At 45.1% G+C, this 20302-nt stretch overlaps 2 protein-coding genes across 2 annotated transcripts; both read left to right on the forward strand.

Annotated features, from left to right (window-relative positions):
- Positions 1 to 973: 973 nt before the first annotated feature.
- Positions 974 to 5595, forward strand: LOC120672777. Its single transcript, XM_039953352.1, has 2 exons — positions 974 to 1547; positions 5222 to 5595. The coding sequence occupies exon 1, from the start codon at positions 1077 to 1079 to the stop codon at positions 1533 to 1535; it is 459 nt and encodes a 152-aa protein (XP_039809286.1). The 5' UTR covers positions 974 to 1076; the 3' UTR covers positions 1536 to 1547; positions 5222 to 5595.
- A 9428-nt stretch (positions 5596 to 15023) lies between these two features.
- Positions 15024 to 17966, forward strand: LOC120674825. Its single transcript, XM_039955936.1, has 5 exons — positions 15024 to 15069; positions 15256 to 16799; positions 16874 to 17076; positions 17158 to 17383; positions 17952 to 17966. Exons 1-5 carry the CDS (start codon positions 15024 to 15026, stop codon positions 17964 to 17966), a joined length of 2034 nt encoding a protein of 677 aa, XP_039811870.1.
- The last annotated feature ends 2336 nt before the right edge of the window (positions 17967 to 20302 follow it).

Raw genomic sequence — 20302 nt, forward strand, 5'->3', positions numbered from 1 at the left:
CTCAGGTTCCCGCCGGCCCGCACGCGCCGCAGCCGCCACGTCTCCACCAGCGCCGCCGCCCCCATCGCGGGGACCGCCAGGAGCCGCCCCACGCCCATCCGCTGCAGCAGCGTCAGGCCCGCCGGGTGGCCCGTGTACCGCCTCGCCACCGGGATTCTATCAAGAAAATGCAAAAGCTCACTCGGCGCCGGAACAACAAGTGCCTCGAGGTCATTGAGAAGGAAAAATGTCGACGAGTGATTGAAGTGAGGGAGCAGTGAAAGAGAGAGGCACTTAAATAGAGGGTGCTCGGCTCGAGCGGCAGCCACTTGGTCGGCTCCCACCTCCTCCGAGCTTGCATTTCCGGCGGCCGGCGTGAGAAGAAACGAGGGGTGGTGGAGACAACGAACTGATAATGGGGGAGGCAGAGGAAGACGGCTCGGCCAGCTGCTCCTTCTCCCTCATGTGCCTGGAGGACGGCGCCGACCTCGGCGGCGGCCTCACCGGTAGCGCCGATGACGGGAAGCTGCTCCTGCTGCAGAGTGAAGCTGAGGAAGAGGACGAGGAGTACATGGACCACCTCGTTTCCAAGGAGAGCAGCTTCTGCTGCTCGCTTTCCTCGTCCGCGTCGTCCTCCCCTGCCTTCTCCGACTTCTCCGATGCCGGCGCCGAGTCGTCGCCGTCGCCGATGCCCTCCTTCGAGGACTGGTCCCGATGCACAGATGGGGCGCCGCACCGGGCCGCAAGGAGGAAAGGGCAAAAAATGGTGGGACCCACACAGGTAGCAGCCCAAAGACTACCAAACTAAATTAGAGGGGCGTGGGAGAAATTTGAAAAACCTATTAAAATAACAGTTTATTTACTCTCTCTGGAAATTGATTTTTGATGTCCACTAATTAAATCATCGTATAGAAACCCATTTGCTCTCCTCTGACAGCAACAGCAAACCCACCGTGTTTGACCATTCGCCGCCGACGTGGCGCCCCCTCAACCGCCTCGCACTCTTCCAACGCTTCACGCTCACGCCTCTCTCCCTCTCCTCCGCCTCCCCCGCGTCGACTCCTCCAGCTCCTCCGCCGACCCCCATCGCGACGCCGATGGCGCGCCGCCTCCTCGCCGCCCTCCTCGCGGCGTCGCTCCTGCTCCCGCTCGCTCGCCCGGACTCCTCCCCCTCCCTCCCCGCCACCGCCACCGCGTACGACGAGCTCCGCCTCCGGGGCTTCCCGCGGGGCCTGCTCCCGGCCAACGTGCGGGGGTACACGCTCGACGCCGGGTCCGGGGACTTCGCCGTCGACCTCCGCTCCAGCTGCAGCATCGTGCTGCCCGCGGGGAGCTACCTCGCCGCCTTCAGCGACCGCCTCACGGGGCGCCTCGGGGACCGCCGCATCTCGGGCCTCAGCGGCATCCGCGTCAGGGCCTTCTTCCGCTGGTGGTCCATCACGGGGATCCGCGCCGACGGGGACCAGCTCGTCTTCGAGGTCGGCTCCGTCTCCGCCAAGTTCCCCGCGCGGGACTTCAACGCCAGCCTCGAGTGCCCCGCCAAGGCCGACTCCTGATGCAGCAGCTAGGTGAGTGCTGCTCTAGACTACTGGCGCTCACTACTTCGTGTTTTGCAGCCTCAGTTTGTGCTGGTGCTGTCTGCTTGCTTGCGTGTGGTTTGATTCATGGAATTAAGGACGCACAATCCATGGTTATTGCCCTTTTTAATTTGTACCACCAAATGGCCAAAGGATATCTGCGGTATTGTTATGTTATCAGTTTAGCAGGCTCCAATTGTTTCATTTTTTATTACCTTTTCTTTGAGGGGCTAATTGGTATTACATGGGGGAAGGCTAATCTTTTTAGTAAACATGTTAACAAGACGAACCCTATTTGAAGAACACAAAGCTAAGAGGTCTGAGATACACTTCTGTTTTTGTAATGATGGCTGTTTGTAGTGGTGACTGGTGAGAACTGTTCCAGCGATTAATTTTCTGTAATGTTTAATAGGACCCGCGGCAGCAAATCAAACTTAGATGATAATTTTGGAAAATCATTCATCATAAGTCCATGAATTTTTGAAAGCTGCAAAGCAATAAATTACTGCTAACCCTGTCAGAAATAGAATAACTAGCAATTTTTTTAGTGCAAGCTCATGTGTGAACAGTAAATCTTGCGATGATACTATAGAAGAGCTTGTGCTGCAGTAGCCCAAAAGCACAAATATAGGCACCACGCACCAGTACTTCATTCCCTGGAATCAAACATTATTATACACTTGATTGTCTTAGACAGCATCATTTCCTTCACTGACTGTTTCATGCTACAATGCTTCACTGGTATAAGAAGAAATGGAAGTACACTGAAATGCAGATATATTGTGAGGTCTGCAGGAAGCTGACTTGCTTTGAAACACTGCCAGTGGCGGTGCTAGAAAGTCTGTGGTGTCAAACGTAGGGCCAATCTTCTACAATTACAACATATACTTTGCTACAATTTTAGTAAGAATCAGCCAGCCTTTTTTTTAAAAAAAAGGAAAAAACATGGAATCAACTGATGTTATATCTTTTTCAAGGATTCTGGATGCCAAGCTTTGTGATATTCTTGTCACTGGTCATTGCCACAAACTCTGAGACAGGGGAACACTGTAACCACATGCAGAAATTTTATGCTTTTTCAACATGCTGACTTTTAAGTAGAAGTTACTATAACTGTACCATTCACAAAGACGTTAGAAGCACTGCGGCGGTGATGTCCCATGTTTCCTCGAGTAAACTTCAACAGTTCAACCAATGCTATTAGCTATAAAGATATCATTTACACTATTGAAATACTCTTGTTTTTCATGGGCTTTCTACTGTGGCAAACTGACAGCAAGAAGAATGAACACAGAGTTAACATGTGAAGTAGAAGACTGACTTGGCAAGAACAGTACTCATCTTTATTTCCTAACTGACAAAATTTCTATGCAGGGTCGTTAATCAGTGGTAGATGGGTCTGTTGCTCTAGCATGTTGCTTTCAAGATTCTAGAAACTGCTAGATGCTAGGTAGCCTGTAATTGTCACCTAGCGCTTAGGCTGCCGGCTGATATACAGCTGTCAAAGCTTGAATTAGTTAATGAGAGGAGGGATCTGGGGAGTTTTTGACACAGGGTCGGAGGCACACAAGTCACTGCTGGCTTCTCTGTGACAACTTTCCACTACCTCTCTGAAGCTTGCAATTGACTCCCTACTCTCATGATGGTAATACGTGATAGGAAGAAGCCTGTGAGGGGTGGCTGAGAAGCTGGATGGTGGCTAATGGTCGAGAGAGGAAGTCCTGAGTAGAAGGCTTGCTTATCTAGCATGCCATGGGAAAAAATGTAGTGGCTGGGACGCTGGGTGGTGTTGCTCTTTTAAAGAGCATCTAGTTGCTCCGAAATGGGCGCAATGTGTTTGATAGGCCCTTTGGATTTCAAGATCTTTGCTATTTCACTCCCCGCCACTTTTTTATTTTTAAAAGAGTATTTTTAATTGTATTTCATGAATTTTTGTGGAAGGAAAAGTTACAACAATCATGGCCTAATGCACGAGTCTGCTGTGAGTAAATACTTTGAGTTTGCAAACTGCACATTGCTTTCTTTACCTTCCCTTTTTAGAAGAACAAGTTACAAAAATCATGCACATAGCATTTCTAGATTTTTGACCTGGATGCAATTAGCCCTTGATTTTCGACTGAGTTGAGCTTGTCTGCTTTGCTTGAACGAAGTGTTGCATTTAGATTTGCTTGTTGTCATTTTTTTTTCAAAAATAATTTGACAGTCTCTATGAGTCTCATTCTTTAGAGAATTAGAATGGACCAAGAGTCTTTATAACACTGAGAGTACTGAGCGTCCAAAAACTGAATGAAAAAACATATAGGTATACATAGCACGCATAGAAAGAATAAAGTAAGACAGGTTGCCTGGACTATTACAGAAATCACACTGCACCATTCTCAGACACCGCTGTATCAACAGCCTATTTAACCATGTCTTAGCCCCATTTTCTTGCATTTAGCCAGTGGCAAATCTAATATAGCTTTTAGTCTATATACATGTAAGAAAACTAAAAGCAAAACATATAGATGTAAGAAACGATACAGATTCCTGGACTAGTAGTCTATTACAGAAAACACCACACAACTCCTAGTGACTGCAGTATCGACAGCTTCTTCATCCATGTTTTCATCCTATGTGTTGGGGCAAAGCAGGCATGCAGCCTTTTGGGCTTCTTGATGCCTGTCCAGTATATTGTTCTTGCATTCAGGGATTGGGGATCCTGAGAGGATTCCCTGATGCTGCACATACTTCCGTACGAATTGATTTGAATCTGTAACTGTAGATTACAAGCAAAGTAGCATGCACCTGAGCTTTGAATAATTAGCTTCCACATCCTGGTTGGATTTTGCTTTTCATGGGAGCATAGAGTATCATTTCTTCAGCGCTGCTCTGTGTTATTTTCAAATATTTTAATTGTTAGCTCTTTCATCTGATGTCTACTAAGAAGGCACGTGTTATTTGTATTGCCCTTTTCTTATTATCGTTTTTCATCATCTGTCATAGTAGAACTGAAGAATGTGTTTGACATTACTTTTTCGAAAACAAGCATAAGTGAAAAAAAAGGAAGTAGATCAACCTCACAAGTGCTGCACCCACCTTCCTAAAGTCCACTAACCATTATTTTTGCCTTACAGTCACACAGGCTCAGCATTGAAAAAAATCAGGCCTGATATGGGGAGGAGTTGGAAGTGACCAGTGGGGGTGGGTAGAAACAACATCTAGGGATGTGGGAATTGGGATAGAGTAGATGCAGCAGTGTGACATGGACATTATAAGCTTGTTGATCCAAAGCATCTTCAGGTCAGATTCTTGGACTCTGTTCAAACAAACATATGGGGTCAAGCGTTGTGCTGATAGGAATTTTGGTACTCGAGATGTGTGGATCTGGACTACCATTCAAATTTTTAACTTAAACAATTAGTGGTGTTTTTTTAGTTCCCAATAGGTAACACCACTATTGGTCACTTCATACAAGAAACACTTTGCATGATCTCCTACCTACTTTCATGATCTTTTATGTTTTTTTTGTACATTAGCCATGTTTGTTTTGGTTTCTAATAGGTAATGCAACTATTAATCACTTCATACAAAAACGATACGCATGATCTCATACCTACTTCATGATCTTCAACTATTTTTTGTACAATGGTTAATTTGGTGGAAGTTGTTCATCTGTTTTGCAGGTCATCCTCTCGCCTGCTCCATGGTACATGGCATCATAAAAGGGCAGTTGGACTTCAGGCACATCGGTGTTTTTAGCTTCACCTGTCTTTGTTGTAATTATATGTTAGATGCATAAGACAGACTGGATCGTTGGAGCCTGTCCTGTCGCCCTTAAGTGCCAAGAAACCGCGGATTGCGGAAGTGCTTCCCGCGTTTCATTAGAATATACTGTGATGCGCGACATCATTGCTTGAAAACTTGTGTTTGGTTCTTATCTTTGGTACTATCAGATTGGGAAGTATAATACTTGTATACGGTATATGACTCCTGGGCAGAATAAGAATCAACATATATAATAAATGCCTAATGAATAGAAGACTATGCATCTTTTTTTGTTGTTGCTGAGGTGGGTGCCTGATTAGGTGATATTCAACACTGAACAGTTGAGGCCTTTGGAAATTCTAGCGGTCAGCAATTGTTTCTTCTTGTTTCTTTTGTAGTAATCAGTACAAGGCTATCCTTTAGTTGATCTCTTGTAATCATCCAGCAATGGGGAGCGCAATCTAATTGTGAGAACCCAGCATAACTTGGATGGTGGTTGGTTAGTAGAGATTGGTGTACCTTATACCCATCAGGAATCAACACCTATGTTCGATGACTCGATGTCCTGTATGTTCGATGTCCTCTGACCTGTGTGTCCCATTTCTTCAAATCAAAAAAAAGAAGAAAGAAAAAGCGTGGTACATCGGTAGCTCATGTGCCTGTTCACTTGAGGTGGCTTCGTCAATCGCCAGTCAATCTCCGTGTACATTGAGTTAAAAAAAATCTCCGTGGACATTCATAGGAGTAAGTATATATTTCCGTGTGTGTGTGTGTAAGATTGCCGTGTTCTAAGTCCGGTGACATTAGGCTTGTCATTCACCGGAGCGTGCATCACATTCAGAAACAATTTAGTTTTATTTTTTTCGTAATGGCCGTTGGCAGATTCATTTTGTGTTGCGTTATCTAGCATCCAGAAAACTTTCTACATTCAACCCCTGAATCTCTGACGGACCACTGAAACGAGACGCACTGATCACTTCTAGTTCCCAGGTGATGCTAGGCTTCACCGGAGCGAGCATTACATTCACAAACCATTTAGTTCTTTTTCCCCCCAGTAATGGCCATGAGCTTGCTCATTCTGCTTTGTGCTGTGTTCTCAAGCATCCACCCTACCTCTAACATTCTTATGAAAATCTCTGATGGGGGTCTGATGGGCCGGCCATGCGTTGAAATGAAGACATGCGTATGCTCAAGTCATCTAGTCATACAACAACACTTTTCTGGTTATTCAAAACCGATCTAATCTACCCCGAAGAAGATGGGCTCTACTACCGAGATCGACAAAGAAAACATCATCCCTGCGACGTACGAGCATCTTCCTGAGGATGTCCGTCTGGTGCTGGAGGAGCGCAAGAAGAAGCGTGATGAAGAAGATCTACTAGCGGCGCTTGCAAGCATCAAGGTCGATCGACGAGGCAAGGTCACCAAGATCAAAGATATCGACTTCGCTTCCACCTCCACGGATGCATCTACTGAGGTAACACCTGCTGCAAGTGCTCCATCCTCTGATGTTACTATGGAACAAATTCAGAAACTGCTAGCTGAGCGTGATGTTTATTGGATTAATTGGCTTAGCTCTAAGGAAAGAGAATCGGTTGGTAAGAAACCAGAGATAGTCGATGAACCACCATCTGTTTCTACTTCTGAATTTTATATTTATCAACCATCGGCAGCATCTTCTACGAGGCAACCTCAATATGGGATGCCGATGAATTATTTCAGTGGTCAAATTATGACACCCACATACACTGATCCCATTATGAGTATTCCTGATTCGGCCATTATTAGCCGAACAAACGAGCTTGTTTCGTACATACCACCAGAACCTCCCAGGAACTCAGTGCCACACATCGATCCTATCTCCGACGAGATGTTCGATCGATACGTGCAGCGTTGGCAAAACCGGCAGAGACCGTTCAGACCGGTTCCCCCCCACCGGTCCGACTGGTCGTACCGACCGGTCCGACCGGTCCATCCGGTCAGCCTGTTCCAAACCAGCGTGACATATCTACATCCACACAGCCAAATTCTTTGAGTCATTTTGACAAAGCGCTTGCTGATTATAAGAATAATTTGGCTAATTTGCTTAGAGAAAGTTTAAGAGTGGATGTTCGAAGCAAAACTCGCACATACCAAAAGCCGTATCCTACTTCATTTGATTTGGTTGCATACCCTGTTGGTTTTAGGTTGCCTGAGTTTGTTAAATTCAGTGCGGAAGATACTAGGAGTACTTTTGAGCATATTAGTCAGTATCTTGCCCAATTAGGAGAAGCTGGTTCAATAAACGAGTTGAAAGTGCGTTTATTTTCTTTATCTCTAACTGGAACCGTTTTCTCATGTTTTTTTTCTTGGCACCTAATTCCATTGGCTCATGGGAACAATTAGAGCAGAAGTTCCATGAGCACTTTTTCTGTGGGCATAATGAGCTTAAATTGTCTCACTTGACATCGGTTAGACAATCGCGTGATGAATCTGTCAATGATTACATAAGACGATTCCGCGATACAAAAAACCGATGCTTTAATGTGAATATTGCAGAAAAAGACTTAGCTGATTTGGCTTTTAATGGCGTGCGCTCTCATATTAAAGAAAGATTAGAGGACTATGATTTCTTTACTGTCACTCAGGTGCATCAAAGAGCTTTGGCTATAGAAAGCCGAAGCAAAGAGTCTCAAGAATCCCATAGGCATCATCGTTCTAGTGTGCATGTTTTAGATTGTACTTCAGATTGTTTGAATGATGAGTCTAATATTGTATATGCTGCTGAGTTTGCTTGGCCATCTCAAGGCAAACCGTTTACTTGTTCTGCTCTTAAGCCGATTCCCAAAAATCGGCAAGATGAAAAATTTACTTTTGATGTATCCAAGTTCGAAAGAATTTTTGATGAGTTATATAGGATTGGATACATCAAGATGTCACATACTGTACCGCCGCTTGAAGAATTAAAAGCAGCGAGCATATTGCAAATTTCATAATACCTTCTCACATGCCACCAATGATTGTAATGTATTGCGTAGACAAATTCAATCGACCATTAATGAAGGACAATTGGTGATTCCTACTATGCAGATTGATCAAAATCCTTTCCCGGTGCATATGTTGGAGTTGAACAATCCTAAAGTGCTAGTTTGGCCGAGCCAAGCCAAATCAACAAAAGGGAAGAATGTAGTCATTGGTGATGAAAGACCTGAAAAGAAGCTGACACAGAAGACCCCTCAAGGTGCAAAAACACTCGGGGGGCAAGACAAGAAGAAGAAGACCGGCAGCAAGTCGACCGGTCTGACCGGTCCTAGGACCGGTCTGACCTGTACGCCCAGTGAATTTGGGAATTCCTCCAAAAACAAAACAAGACCGAGTTTTAAGGAACTCTTGGCAAATATGAGAAGGAAGGGAGTGCTCAGAGATAGAAGGGGCGGCCAAATGAAGTCAAGGATACAGAATCATCGTTGAAACATCAAGAGCAATCGAGTCAAGGTAATTATACTTCATCTAGTGTACCGATTGCTCCATGGTATTGCTGATATCCTTACTTTTATACGCCAATGGATTATAGTAGGACGTATATGCAGTCATATTATAATCAATATCCTCCTATGTATCCAAATCATGTATTGCCACAAAGACCGATTGTTGCTAGCAACAATCTGGTCCAACAAGATGTTGATTGCAGCAAGGAGAATGATAAGAGCAAGAAGCAAAACTCAAAGTATTTTACAGCCGAGGTGGTGCCCCTCAAGCTTGTCTCATACTCAGAAGCGAAGGCTGTAACATATGCGCAAGAAGGAGGCAATGAAAAAATAAGTGGGGCCATGCCTAAGACGTCAGCAATCACGAAGAAGGTGTGGCGGCCGAAATAGGTTGTTTCAACATCGATTTGATTAAGTCATGACCGATAGTTATTTATCGCCCTTAGCACAAATAATGGCTGATGTAATGATAATCATCGCCCTTAGACAATTTTGGCTCAGAAGAATATTTTTTGGCAAGCAAGCTTTATCAAAATAATAGGGGGGCATATGTTGACAGCCAAAATTGGCACCAACCGGTCTGACCGGTCGAGGCACTGTGGCCAATCCGACGGGGACCGACCGGTCTGACCCGTGGTTCTGATCGGTTTAGGAGGAGTCCGAGTCAATTAAGGATCCATGCGGGATAAGTCCACCCCACCCTATAAATATAAAAGGTCATGGCCGATTGAGAACATCCACTCAAATCAATACAAACTCTACTTTTTATCTTCTTTACCTTTTCTCCAAACCCTAGATTTTCCAACCTCCATCTACTGTTCTTCCTTCGTCTCCACGACGTCTAAAGGCGTTCTAAGTGGTCTGCCGATCCTAGAACAACCCTACGTGCGCCTGCCCTGACGGGCCCCCTCCCAGGCTAGCGTTTGTCGGCCGTCGCTGATTTCACCCTGGCGACCGGTCTGACCGATCCACGCAGGAGGAGCTGCATTGAGCCCCTCCTCGCGCCGCACGATCTAGTGCATTCGTGTGTTGACCTATAAAAGGCGTCAACAGCTGTCACGCGGCCGTGCTGCTGCCACCGGTGTGGGTCTGCCGGCTGCTCGGTCAAGCGCTGCACCAGCGGACGGCCGTGGAATTGAGCGTGCGATCAGCGGCTCGCCGTGTCCACGGGCACGGAAGCAAATCCTCTGCCGTTGGGTTATTGACGCGTGGGCCCGGCCTCACACATCAGTGACCAGGGCCAACGGCAGGGCGGTGGCATAGAACATATCTGGTGTTACTGGTCCACAAGGTGTTACTGTATTATTAATTTTAATTGTATTTAAATTTTTGCATAAAAAATTTTATCCAAAAATATTAATGGATAGAGCACACAAGCATCTACAATCATGCAAAGTTTGAAGTTGAACAAAATTTTGTGCAAGAAGAAACAAAAAGGAGAAACTTGCACTTAAATAGTTGCGGATTCAACGGTTCACGGATGATCCGCAACCTGCAACTATTCAAGTGCAAATTTCTCTTTTTTGTTTCTTTTTGCACAAAATTTTGTTCAATCTCAAACTTTTTATGGTTGTAGGTGCTTATGTGCTCTATCCATTTATATTTTTGGATAACTTTTTGATGAACAAATTTAGATGCAATTAAAGTTGATAACACGGTAACACCCTATGGACCGGTAACACAACATTCATATTCTTGTCGGCGGTGCTCTCCCGTGGAACGGTCGGTCACCCCGACAGGACCAATCGTTCGTGTTGCTCGACTGCATGTATCATGACGACGTGAAACATCGCGCTCGGCGACGGTAGCTGAAACGCTGGGCAACGTGAAAATGTATCCATCTTTAAAATCCATTTTGATCTAATTAGCTACTGAAATATGTTCAACATTTTGATAAGACAAGCTAAACATTTCTTTAAACAGGTTTAACATTTGACTTTTAAAATGTTGAAACTGTAAAGAGGAAATGTTGAAATTGGAAGCATAAAATGTTGAAAATACTAAAAAATCAAAATGTGAACAAGAGCTTCTTCTCTGGCAAGCTTGGATGCTTTCTTCTACGGTGAGCTGGGCGCGCAGCGAGCGGCGTAGGCGGCGGCGGAGGGCAAGCAGTGGTAGCGGGCGCAAGCGGTGGCTCCCAGACGACGCCGAGCGTAGGCGGTGACGTGGGAGTGAGAAAAGGAAGGTTGAGGAGAGAGAGGAAGCTAGAGTTTTTGGTATGGATTCAACAGTTCTGATTGTTTACATGAATCTCAAACATTAAAAGTTAAGTTGAATTTTTTTCGAAAGGTAAATAGGAATTCCGAAACCCTGAGTCGTGGGCGGATAGAGGACTAAATGGTCACAGATTATATATATCGCTGTCACACCCTGAAATATTTAATTTTAGGATGTGAATATCTTTTAAAATGCATTAATCCATCTTAGGGTTTCCCAAGAATTTTCCAGGTGAATTTTTTTCGAAAGGTAAATTGGAATTCCGAAACCCTGAGTCGTGGGCGGATAGAGGACTAAATGGTCACAGATTATATATATCGCTATCACACCCTGAAATATTTAATTTTAGGATGTGAATATCTTTTAAAATGCATTAATCCATCTTAGGGTTTCCCAAGAATTTTCCAGGTTTTTCTAGCAATTATTTTTATTTTCTTGTGAGCTAAATCAATTTATTTGAATGGCTCTAAAGTCTTTTTCACGATGTTTAAATATTTTATTTGGACTCTCGAGTCCCAAACTATCTTCAATATTTTTTTTCGGGAATTTCCTAATACTCGGGATATATTTTTCGTGGCCTAAAATATTTATCTTGACTTTTCTAGATTTGTTTTAAGCATGAGATGAAAATATATTCTAGAAAATGAATCAAGTTTCATTTCTTTCCAGACTGGATCCAACTCATCTTGACCATCTGAGTTCTCCATGGTCTAATTTTTCTTCCCAATCAAGTTATGCCCGAAACGGTGCTATGTGACTCGTTTCAGTATTGTTCCGACGATGCTCCATCGGCGTCAGTTCTGGCGACCAGCATCGTTGATCAAAATCATAGACCCAACTCGATCCCCCTCAGCCGCCCAAACCTTTTCCCCTCTCCGGACCCGATTTCTATACATTGTCCTGATACAATCTCGGCTATCCCGAGAGTCTTTCGGTTCTTTCTCGGCACAATGTTGAACGTACCTATCGCTCCTTTTTCTCTTCGAGGTCATGGTGCCACTTGTGGTTTCTCTTGTCTCTCTTCTCTGCAACAACCGTGCAATGCTAAGCTCGGTTTTCCTATGCTTGTGCGCTAGGACTTGATGACCGAGTCCGGCCCATGCCACGCATACCCAACATCATTGTATGCCCATTCACCACCTACAGGCTAAGCTGGCTATTTGCCATGCGCCTATTCCAGATTTCATTTGAGATTGGATGACGGGCACTACGATCCTCGGTTTGCACAACACGCAACCTTGACCATCCGCGTTCTATAAAAGGTGCAGATCGCTCAACTCTTCTTTCCCCTTATTTTCTTCTGTGGTGGCCCAACTCGATGATCTAGCCTAGCACCAAACGAACCCGTTGGGCCCAAACCTGACTCAGCCCTACCGTGCTAAGTTCGGTTTCCCAGCGTGCGTGCCAGGACTCGTTGAGCGATTTTGGTCCGGCCATGCATGCCCGGCTTCATACGCCTATACACCACGTGCAGACTGAGCTAGCAGTTTACCCCATGCCAACTTGGTTTTCATTGTCGAGATCGGATGACTCTCGATGCTGTCCTCGGTATGTGTGTCATGCAAGTCCGGTAATCCGCACCGTGCATGAAGTTCCATCTCCATCGTGCCGATCCCTCTTTCTTTCTAAGCGTTCAAGCCGCCTAACAAATAGTTCAGCTTCGGCCAGCCCGTTTCTCTTTTTGGCCCACACCCGAACAGCTTCGGTCCAGTCCATCTTTACCTGCGTGTTGCCGACCCCACCAGCAGCCGGCCTCGATCGAGTCTGGGTGCTGCAAGACGCCGCCTCCTCCTTGGCGTGCGTGCCACACCGAGCCAGGGCGCTCGCCCTATAAAACCTGCGAGAGGCCGAGCTCTCGTTTCCCCTGGTCCGCCTGCACAGCAGCCACCGCGCCTTGCCCTTGCCCCGCAAACCCTGCACAGCGCCGCCGCCAGGGATTCTAGCGCCAAGGCCTGGTCGCGTTCCTACTCCCCGGCGCCCAATCCCTGCTCGCCGGCCTGAGGACTCCTCGAGCCTCTGCACCCGCACCCCCTCCTGCTCGTGAGATACTCACCAGGAACGCCGTGACCCCTGCAGACCTGCGCCCCCATCTGCTCGAGAGCCCAGCCCTGCGTGTGCCCTTCTGCTCCCAGGATGGAACAGAGCCGCCGGCGCCCCTTCCGGCTTCGATTCCGGCCGCCATGGTGAGTCTCCGCCGTGGGTAAGACATCAAACGGAACCCCCTCCATCTCCTCTCTATTTTCCCCTCCTCCCCATGGCCTCCCAAGTCCCAAAAGCCAGCGACGGGAACCACCATGGGTTCTGTACGCCATGGCTGCCATGGAGATCTATCCACAAGCTTTTGCACAAAACCCCTAGAGAATCCTATAATCTTTTAGTTAATTCTTGTGTCTTGTAAATTTTACCAATAACCCCCTACATCTATCAGGTCTTTTCCAACTAGGCCCATCCGTAATCTTTTTCAGATCTAACCCTAACCTTTGCTGAATTTGCGAGCACTATTTTCTGTGTCTTGTAAAAATCAGCAGCTAACCCTCGTAGACTATGTTTAATCGCGACTAGATCCCTGCAGCTTGTTTCTTGCGTAGAATCGCCGTTTTACATCCGTTTCGACGTTCTTGTTGTGTTAGCTTTGTTTTAGCGTAAGCTATCGTGTTGCAGCGTCGTTGTGTCGTAGTTCTTCTTTAAAAAATAAATATAAATTTAATTTGATTAATATCCTTTCATCTAGCTTTTCTAATAATTAAAATAATACTTAAGTCTTTACCGTTTGTTTTCATAATTAATGTTATCCTGATTAATATCAACTCAAATGAATTTGCAATTTAATTAGTTAGTTCAATATGAATAATAAAACTAGTACGTTTAGATGTTCTCACATATTCCTTTCGAATTAATTATTTAATTAATATAATTTATACATAGATAATCATAAATAAATTTGACTAAGTTTTACTGTGATTTTATAAATGTAAATATAATATAAGTTCACTGTAATCTTGGATATTTCTTTGGAATATCTTTTGCTATCTAATTGAATAAAATAACTGAAGCTTAAAGTTCTTTTCTGTTGTTTTCTTTTATAATATAAATCTTTCGATAACTGTTTTTTTTCAACCCTACCTACGTTTTCCATGTTTCTTGCGTTCCCGTAACCGTAGCAACGAGCCCTATCCTCCCATATGCTCTTCTAAGCCTTCCTTTTGTTTTGGTGTATTGTTCTTAGTTGTGTTTATTGTTTGCTTTGTATGTTTGCTCGATGATTGCTTCGAGTAGAAGGATCGTTGTTCGAAACTTGAAGAATCAAGAATTACAAGTGAGCAAAAGCTGAAGAGCAGCGAAGAGCAGTAAAAGTAGCTTTTCGTTGGTGAAAGACAAGTGACCCTAACCATCTTTCTGTCTATGCTTATTTACAAGAATACTTGAAAGTGATTTAGGCCCCTAGGTGTGTTTTGGTGAATAATGACAAAACACATGTATATTTAATTGTGTAATTAAGCATGTGTGCAGGTGATGAATATGTATAGGTGAATCAAGTGATGACGTATGGCCCCTCAAAAAGGAAATGAAAAGGCGGTGTTCAAGCATACTCATGAAATTAGATTTTATTTTGAGTAAAATGCACTGTAGGTCCTTAAACTACTTCTCCTGTTCTGTTTAGGTCCATGAACTTTGAAAATGCATTTCTAGGTCCAGGATCTATTTAAGTGAGGCATTGGAGGTCCAAAACATCATTGACCTGCTCTGACCAGCTACGTGGATCGCCAAGTTGGCTCTGACGTGGACGTGGCCTGTGTGTTGGCATCTGACCGGAGACAAAAAATAAAGAAAAAAGTGCAAGTAGGCCCTCCCATCCCGACCCCTCCTTACGCTCCCCTGTTCTTTCGTCTTCCTCAGCGACGAGGCGGAAGGGGGCGATTAGGGCGGCGGCGATCGGCGTTCATCGAAGATAGTGAGGGGCCGGCGGCAGTGGATGCTCGCGAGAGGATCTGAAGGGAGGCAAGGAGGGACCAGTCGTGGCACTTGAAGCGCAGCGATGGCACCGCGACTGCGGCGGAAAGGAGAACCTGCGCCCGTGTATGGTGAGTCGATTAAATCCCCAATCTTTGAGATTAGTTAGTTGTCGGTCGAGTATTGGTACACGTAGATCATGTATTTGGTGGAAATTTTGGGTATTTGGTCGATTTCAGGAAGATTGTTAGTGTTTTGGTTGAGCCGTGGGGTTTTGTGGAAGGTTGTGTTCATGATTCATGTGCAATTTTGTGTAGGTTCTGGTAGTGACGAGTTCACAGTAGAGGTCCGACATGGCGGGTTTTTTGTTGGGCATGGCCAGTTGAGGAGCTATGTGGATGGGAAGGTTTCTTGGTTCGATTATTGTGAGTCAGAGACATGGTCTCCTTTGTGGTTTGATGATTTCATAGAGCAACTTGGATATGAGAGGACTGAAAGCATGAGGATTTACTGGCAGTTACCTGGGAAGGATGTGGCTGATGGATTAAGAGTGATTTCCAATGACTCAGACACTAATGTGATGGTGTCAGTTGTAGATAGGGTCAAGAACCTTGTGGTATACTTTGATCATGATGACAACATTGCAGGCTTGGGCTTTGATGATATTGTAGTGAACCCAATTGCTGAGTTGCCCAAGGTACTGAGCCCTCACAAGGTGCAGTATGTTCCAAAGAAGGTGGATGAGAAGCTACCAAATTTTTACAGTGATGTACCAACCACTAGTAGAGGCATGGTAGATGATGAAGGAAGTGATTCAAGTGGTGGTGGTGATGATGGCAGTTCTGAAGACTCAGATTTCGTGGACAGTGACTGTGAAATTGATGCAGATGATGATGATTTATTTGTTAAGAATGTTGATGTGGGGGTGAATGATGAGGGTGCAGCTGTGAATGCATCATCAAGTCAAGGTGCTGCTGATGATATTTGTATAGATGAGGACTGCTTGGATCTTCCAGATTCTGAGGATGAAGGATTAAGGTTCAAGTCTTGGTCTGCAGAGGACTTAAGTAATCCAGTGTTCAAACCAGGGATGATGTTTCCTTCAGTTGAGGTTTTGAGGAAGGCAATCACTGAATACAGTGTAAAGAATAGGGTGCAGATAAAGATGCCAAGGAATGATAGAACTAGGATAGAGGCTCACTGTGCTCCAGAATGTCCATGGAGGTTGTATGCTTCCCATGATAGCAGGGCCAAATGTTTCATGGTCAAGACATATCAGAGTGAGCACAACTGTCAAAAGGAATTTGTTTTGCAGAGATGCACTTCCAAGTGGCTAGTAGAGAAGTACATTGAGGTGTTCAGAAGTAATGATAAACTGAGTTTGGCAAACTTTGCAAAGGTTGTGCAGAGAGAATGGAATCTAACCCCAACTAGAACCAAGTTGGCAAGAGCTAGGCTTATTGCTCTGAAGAAGGTCCACGGAGATGAGGAAGAGCAGTACAACCAGTTATGGGATTATGGGCAAGAGCTAAGGAGAAGTAATCCTGGGACATCTTTCTATCTCAATGTAGTGTCTAATCATTTCAGCACCTGCTATTTTTCATTGGATGCATCCAAAAGGGGATTTCTAAGTGCATGCAGGCCCTTGATATGCTTGGATGGGTGCCACATAAAGACCAGAACTGGAGGAATTCTATTGACTGCAGTAGGTATTGATCCTAATGACTGTATATATCCCATTGCAATGGCTGTGGTTGAGGTAGAGTGCAAGGACTCATGGCTGTGGTTCTTGAATACATTGAAGAGTGATCTTGGAATTGAGAGCACTTATCCTTGGACTGTAATGACTGATAAACAAAAGGTAATCAGCTAATCCTCATGCTTGTACTCATAATTGTACTCATGCTTGTACTCATGCTTGTACCCATTGTATAGGGTATGATCCCTGCTGTGGAGCAAGTCTTTCCAGAAGCAGAACATAGGTTCTGTGTTAGGCACTTATACTCCAATTTCCAGCAGCACTTCAAGGGAGAGACACTGAAGAATCAGCTATGGATGTGTGCAAGATCAACCACTGTGATGGATTGGAACACAAACATGGACCAAATGAAGACATTAAATGCAGCTGCCTACACATGGTTAGAGAAGATGCCACCAAACACATGGGTAAAGGCCTTCTTCTCTGAGTTCCCTAAATGTGATATCTTGTTGAACAACAGTTGTGAGGTGTTCAACAGATACATACTAGAAGGAAGGGAATTGCCTATACTCTCTATGTTTGAGAAGATCAAGTGTCAAATGATGACTAGGATTGTGAACAAGCAAAAAGAGATGGCAGAAAAGTTCCAAGGTCCCCTGTGCCCCAAAATTAGAAAGAAAATTCTGAAGAGGTCTGAATGGGCCAACTTGTGTTATGCACTGCCTGCTGGCCAGAGTGTGTTTCAAGTAAATGAGAGGGAGAATCAGTACATTGTTGAATTGGCCACCCAACATTGTGATTGTAGAAGGTGGGACCTAACTGGGATACCATGTAACCATGCTATAGCTGCCTTAAGGCATGAGAGAATTCCAGCTGAATCAGTTGTACCAAGTTGCTATTCTGTAGTGAGTTTCAGAAAAGCGTATGAGTTCAACATTTGGCCATGCAGAGACAAGAGAGAGTGGGAGCATGTTAATGGGCCACAAGTTCTAGCTCCAATCTATGAGAAGAAAGTTAGGAGGCCCAAGAAGTCAAGGAGAAAGCAACCTCATGAGGTCCAAAGAAAACATGGGCCTAAAATGACAAAGCATGGAGTGGTGATGCATTGTAGGTACTGTCAGTCCGATCAACACAACCAGGCAACATGTGAAATAAAGAAGCTAGGCTTGAGACCCAAACAACCAGTAAGAAGGAAGGCCCAAACAGTCCAGGAGGAAGGCAATGCAACATGTGACATGGTAAGTCTCAATGAGTCAGACAACATGTGTAATTGTCAAACCACATATCTTCTGATTGTCTTCTAATTCTGTGCAGGAGGACATCCAGTAAGAAGTAGGTAGTTCCCAACTTATGTCACAACTTAGTTCAACAATGATGAGCCAGATGATTGCTGAAGGATCACAATCCAGCAGGCTTCTTCTGCATCATGGACCATTACCTGATTCTGAATTTGTTCAGAACAACCGTCCAAGGGCCAGACCTGGAGTCCCATTAACAACATCAACCAAGGCTGGGAGGCAGGCTGCAGCAGCAAAGAAAGGGAAGGCCTCGAAGAAAAACTGTCAAACTGGTGGAGATGGATAGGAATCATCCAAACAAAGGAAGGCAGCCAAGACAAATACCAAGATTGGTGGAGATGGACAGGCACCAACTAAGAAGAGGAAGCTAGCCAAGAAGTAGACCTAGCTTACAGCATCTATGACCAGCTCAAATCTTTTGTGACCTTTTGTGGTTTGTCTAACTTGCTGTCATGGTTGTACAGCAAAACATTAGGCTGTGAACTCTAGTTTCTGTGAAATGCTTGTGAACTAGTTTATGAGAAATGGCTGTGAACTCTAGTTTCTGTGACATGTCTGTGAAATGCTAGTGAACTCATTTATCTGAAATGCTTGTCAACTCATTTATCTGAAATGGCTGTGAATAATAGCCACTGCCCTCTAGTTTCTGTCAAATGGTTCTCACAATTCAAGCTCAGATCATACATGCTAATAGCTTCGATACATTCCATGTTTAGTTCTTAAACACTAAGAGCAACAAACACATTGCACACACAGAATAGATACACATACAACACATATTGACTTTAGCAACCTAACTATTTCAGTGGCATTCTTCTTCTTCCATTCTCCTTCTCTAGCATGCAGAAACTCCATCCTTGGGGCTGCAATAGGGCCTTCCAGCTGCGTTGAACTACCTCCTTTCAGCAACCAAGACTCCTAAGCTTGACAACGTAATCTTCTTCCCAGAACCAAAAAGGGCATCCACTTCCATCACGCTACACAGACCAACAAAACAAGCTCAAATCTTCCTCAATTAAATCAAAGATGAGCGGGCAACAAATCAACACATCAACCCATAGCCGAACTCACCTTGTGCAACGGGCAGCAGTAGAACACCTTCCCAAAGCTCCATTCCTGCTTCGATCTGCGCCGCACCACTTGCCGGAGCCCACAATCAGTGCAAAGGATGAGCGGGAGCTCATCCGCACCCCACTGCTCCGACGCCGATGCACTGGATTCGCGAGCCATGGCATGGATCTGGGCCTCAGGGGTAGGCGCAGAGAGGGGGGGAGAAGAACACGAGAGAACAGAGGATGAGAGCCATGGCATGGATCCGCACCCCACATTACTATAGAAGGGAAGGGTGTACTTGCAATTTTTTGTGCCTCCGTCAGATGCCATGTCCACGTCAGAGCCAGCTTGGCAATCCACGTAGCCGGTCAGAGCAGGTCAATGTCATTTTGGACCTCCAATGGCTCACTTAAATAGATCCTGGACCTAGAAATGCATTTTCAAAGTTCATGGACCTAAACAGAACAGGAGAAGTAGTTCAAGGACATACAGTGCACTTTACTCTTTTATTTTTGAAATTTGAGTATAGGGACGCCGTACTATCAAGAGGGACTTAATTCAAAGGTGTTGACTTGAAACTAGTGCTCAAGAGAACCTAGACAAATACTTGTGAGCCACAAAACAATTCAAAAGAGCAAAAATCGAAGTTTTTCCCTGCCTAACCCGGATACTCCGGGTATAGGGCCGGATACTCCGGACCCCTTTGCCCGGAGTGTCCGGGTGCTGTTCACGGACTGAAAAACTAGAGTTGCCCGGAGTCTCCGGGCATATACCCGGAGTCTCCGGGTACCCTTTCGCCCAACGACTATTTCTGGGCTGAAGACTATAAATACCCCCACCATACCCCTTCAGCCCTCTCTCTTGCCACCTTGACGAGCTGAACTCAAACCTAAGCCAAGAAAGAGCTCTCTCACTCCCTTTTCTCCATTCTTGAGTGATTCCCTTGAGGGATTTGAGTGAGAAGCAAGCAAGAGCAAGCATTCGTGCAAGTGAGCCTCATTCCCATCTCTTGAGCACTTGGTTTTGGTCAAGTTCGCGGTTTCAAGTTTGTTACTCTTGGAGCCTTGTGCTCCTAGACGGCTAGGCGTGCTTGTGATTGCTCAATCAAGATTGTGAGCTGCACAAGAAGTTTCTAAGCTCCATTCCTCGTCGAGAAATCCATAGTAAGTAACCTTGGGCTTGAGAGGTGATCTCGCCCTTGGAAGAGGAGCATAGGGGTTCTTGACCACCGTCTCTCGAATCCTTCCTCAACGGAGACGTAGCACCTTTGGGTGTGAACTTCGGGAAACAAATCCTTGTCTCCTTCGTGTTAGT

This window comes from Panicum virgatum, chromosome 5N, assembly GCF_016808335.1.
Source record: "Panicum virgatum strain AP13 chromosome 5N, P.virgatum_v5, whole genome shotgun sequence".
In the NCBI taxonomy this organism is placed as follows: domain Eukaryota; kingdom Viridiplantae; phylum Streptophyta; class Magnoliopsida; order Poales; family Poaceae; genus Panicum; species Panicum virgatum.

Coding starts and splice junctions, on each gene's coding strand:
- LOC120672777 (XM_039953352.1), top strand. CDS start 1,077: ATGGCGCGCCGCCTCCTCGCCGCCCTCCTCGCGGCGTCGCTCCTGCTC.
- LOC120674825 (XM_039955936.1), top strand. CDS start 15,024: ATGGCACCGCGACTGCGGCGGAAAGGAGAACCTGCGCCCGTGTATG. Junction 16,800..16,873: donor TAATGACTGATAAACAAAAG/GTAATCAGCTAA, acceptor CCCATTGTATAG/GGTATGATCCCTGCTGTGGA. Junction 17,077..17,157: donor AATGCAGCTGCCTACACATG/GTTAGAGAAGAT, acceptor GTTGAACAACAG/TTGTGAGGTGTTCAACAGAT.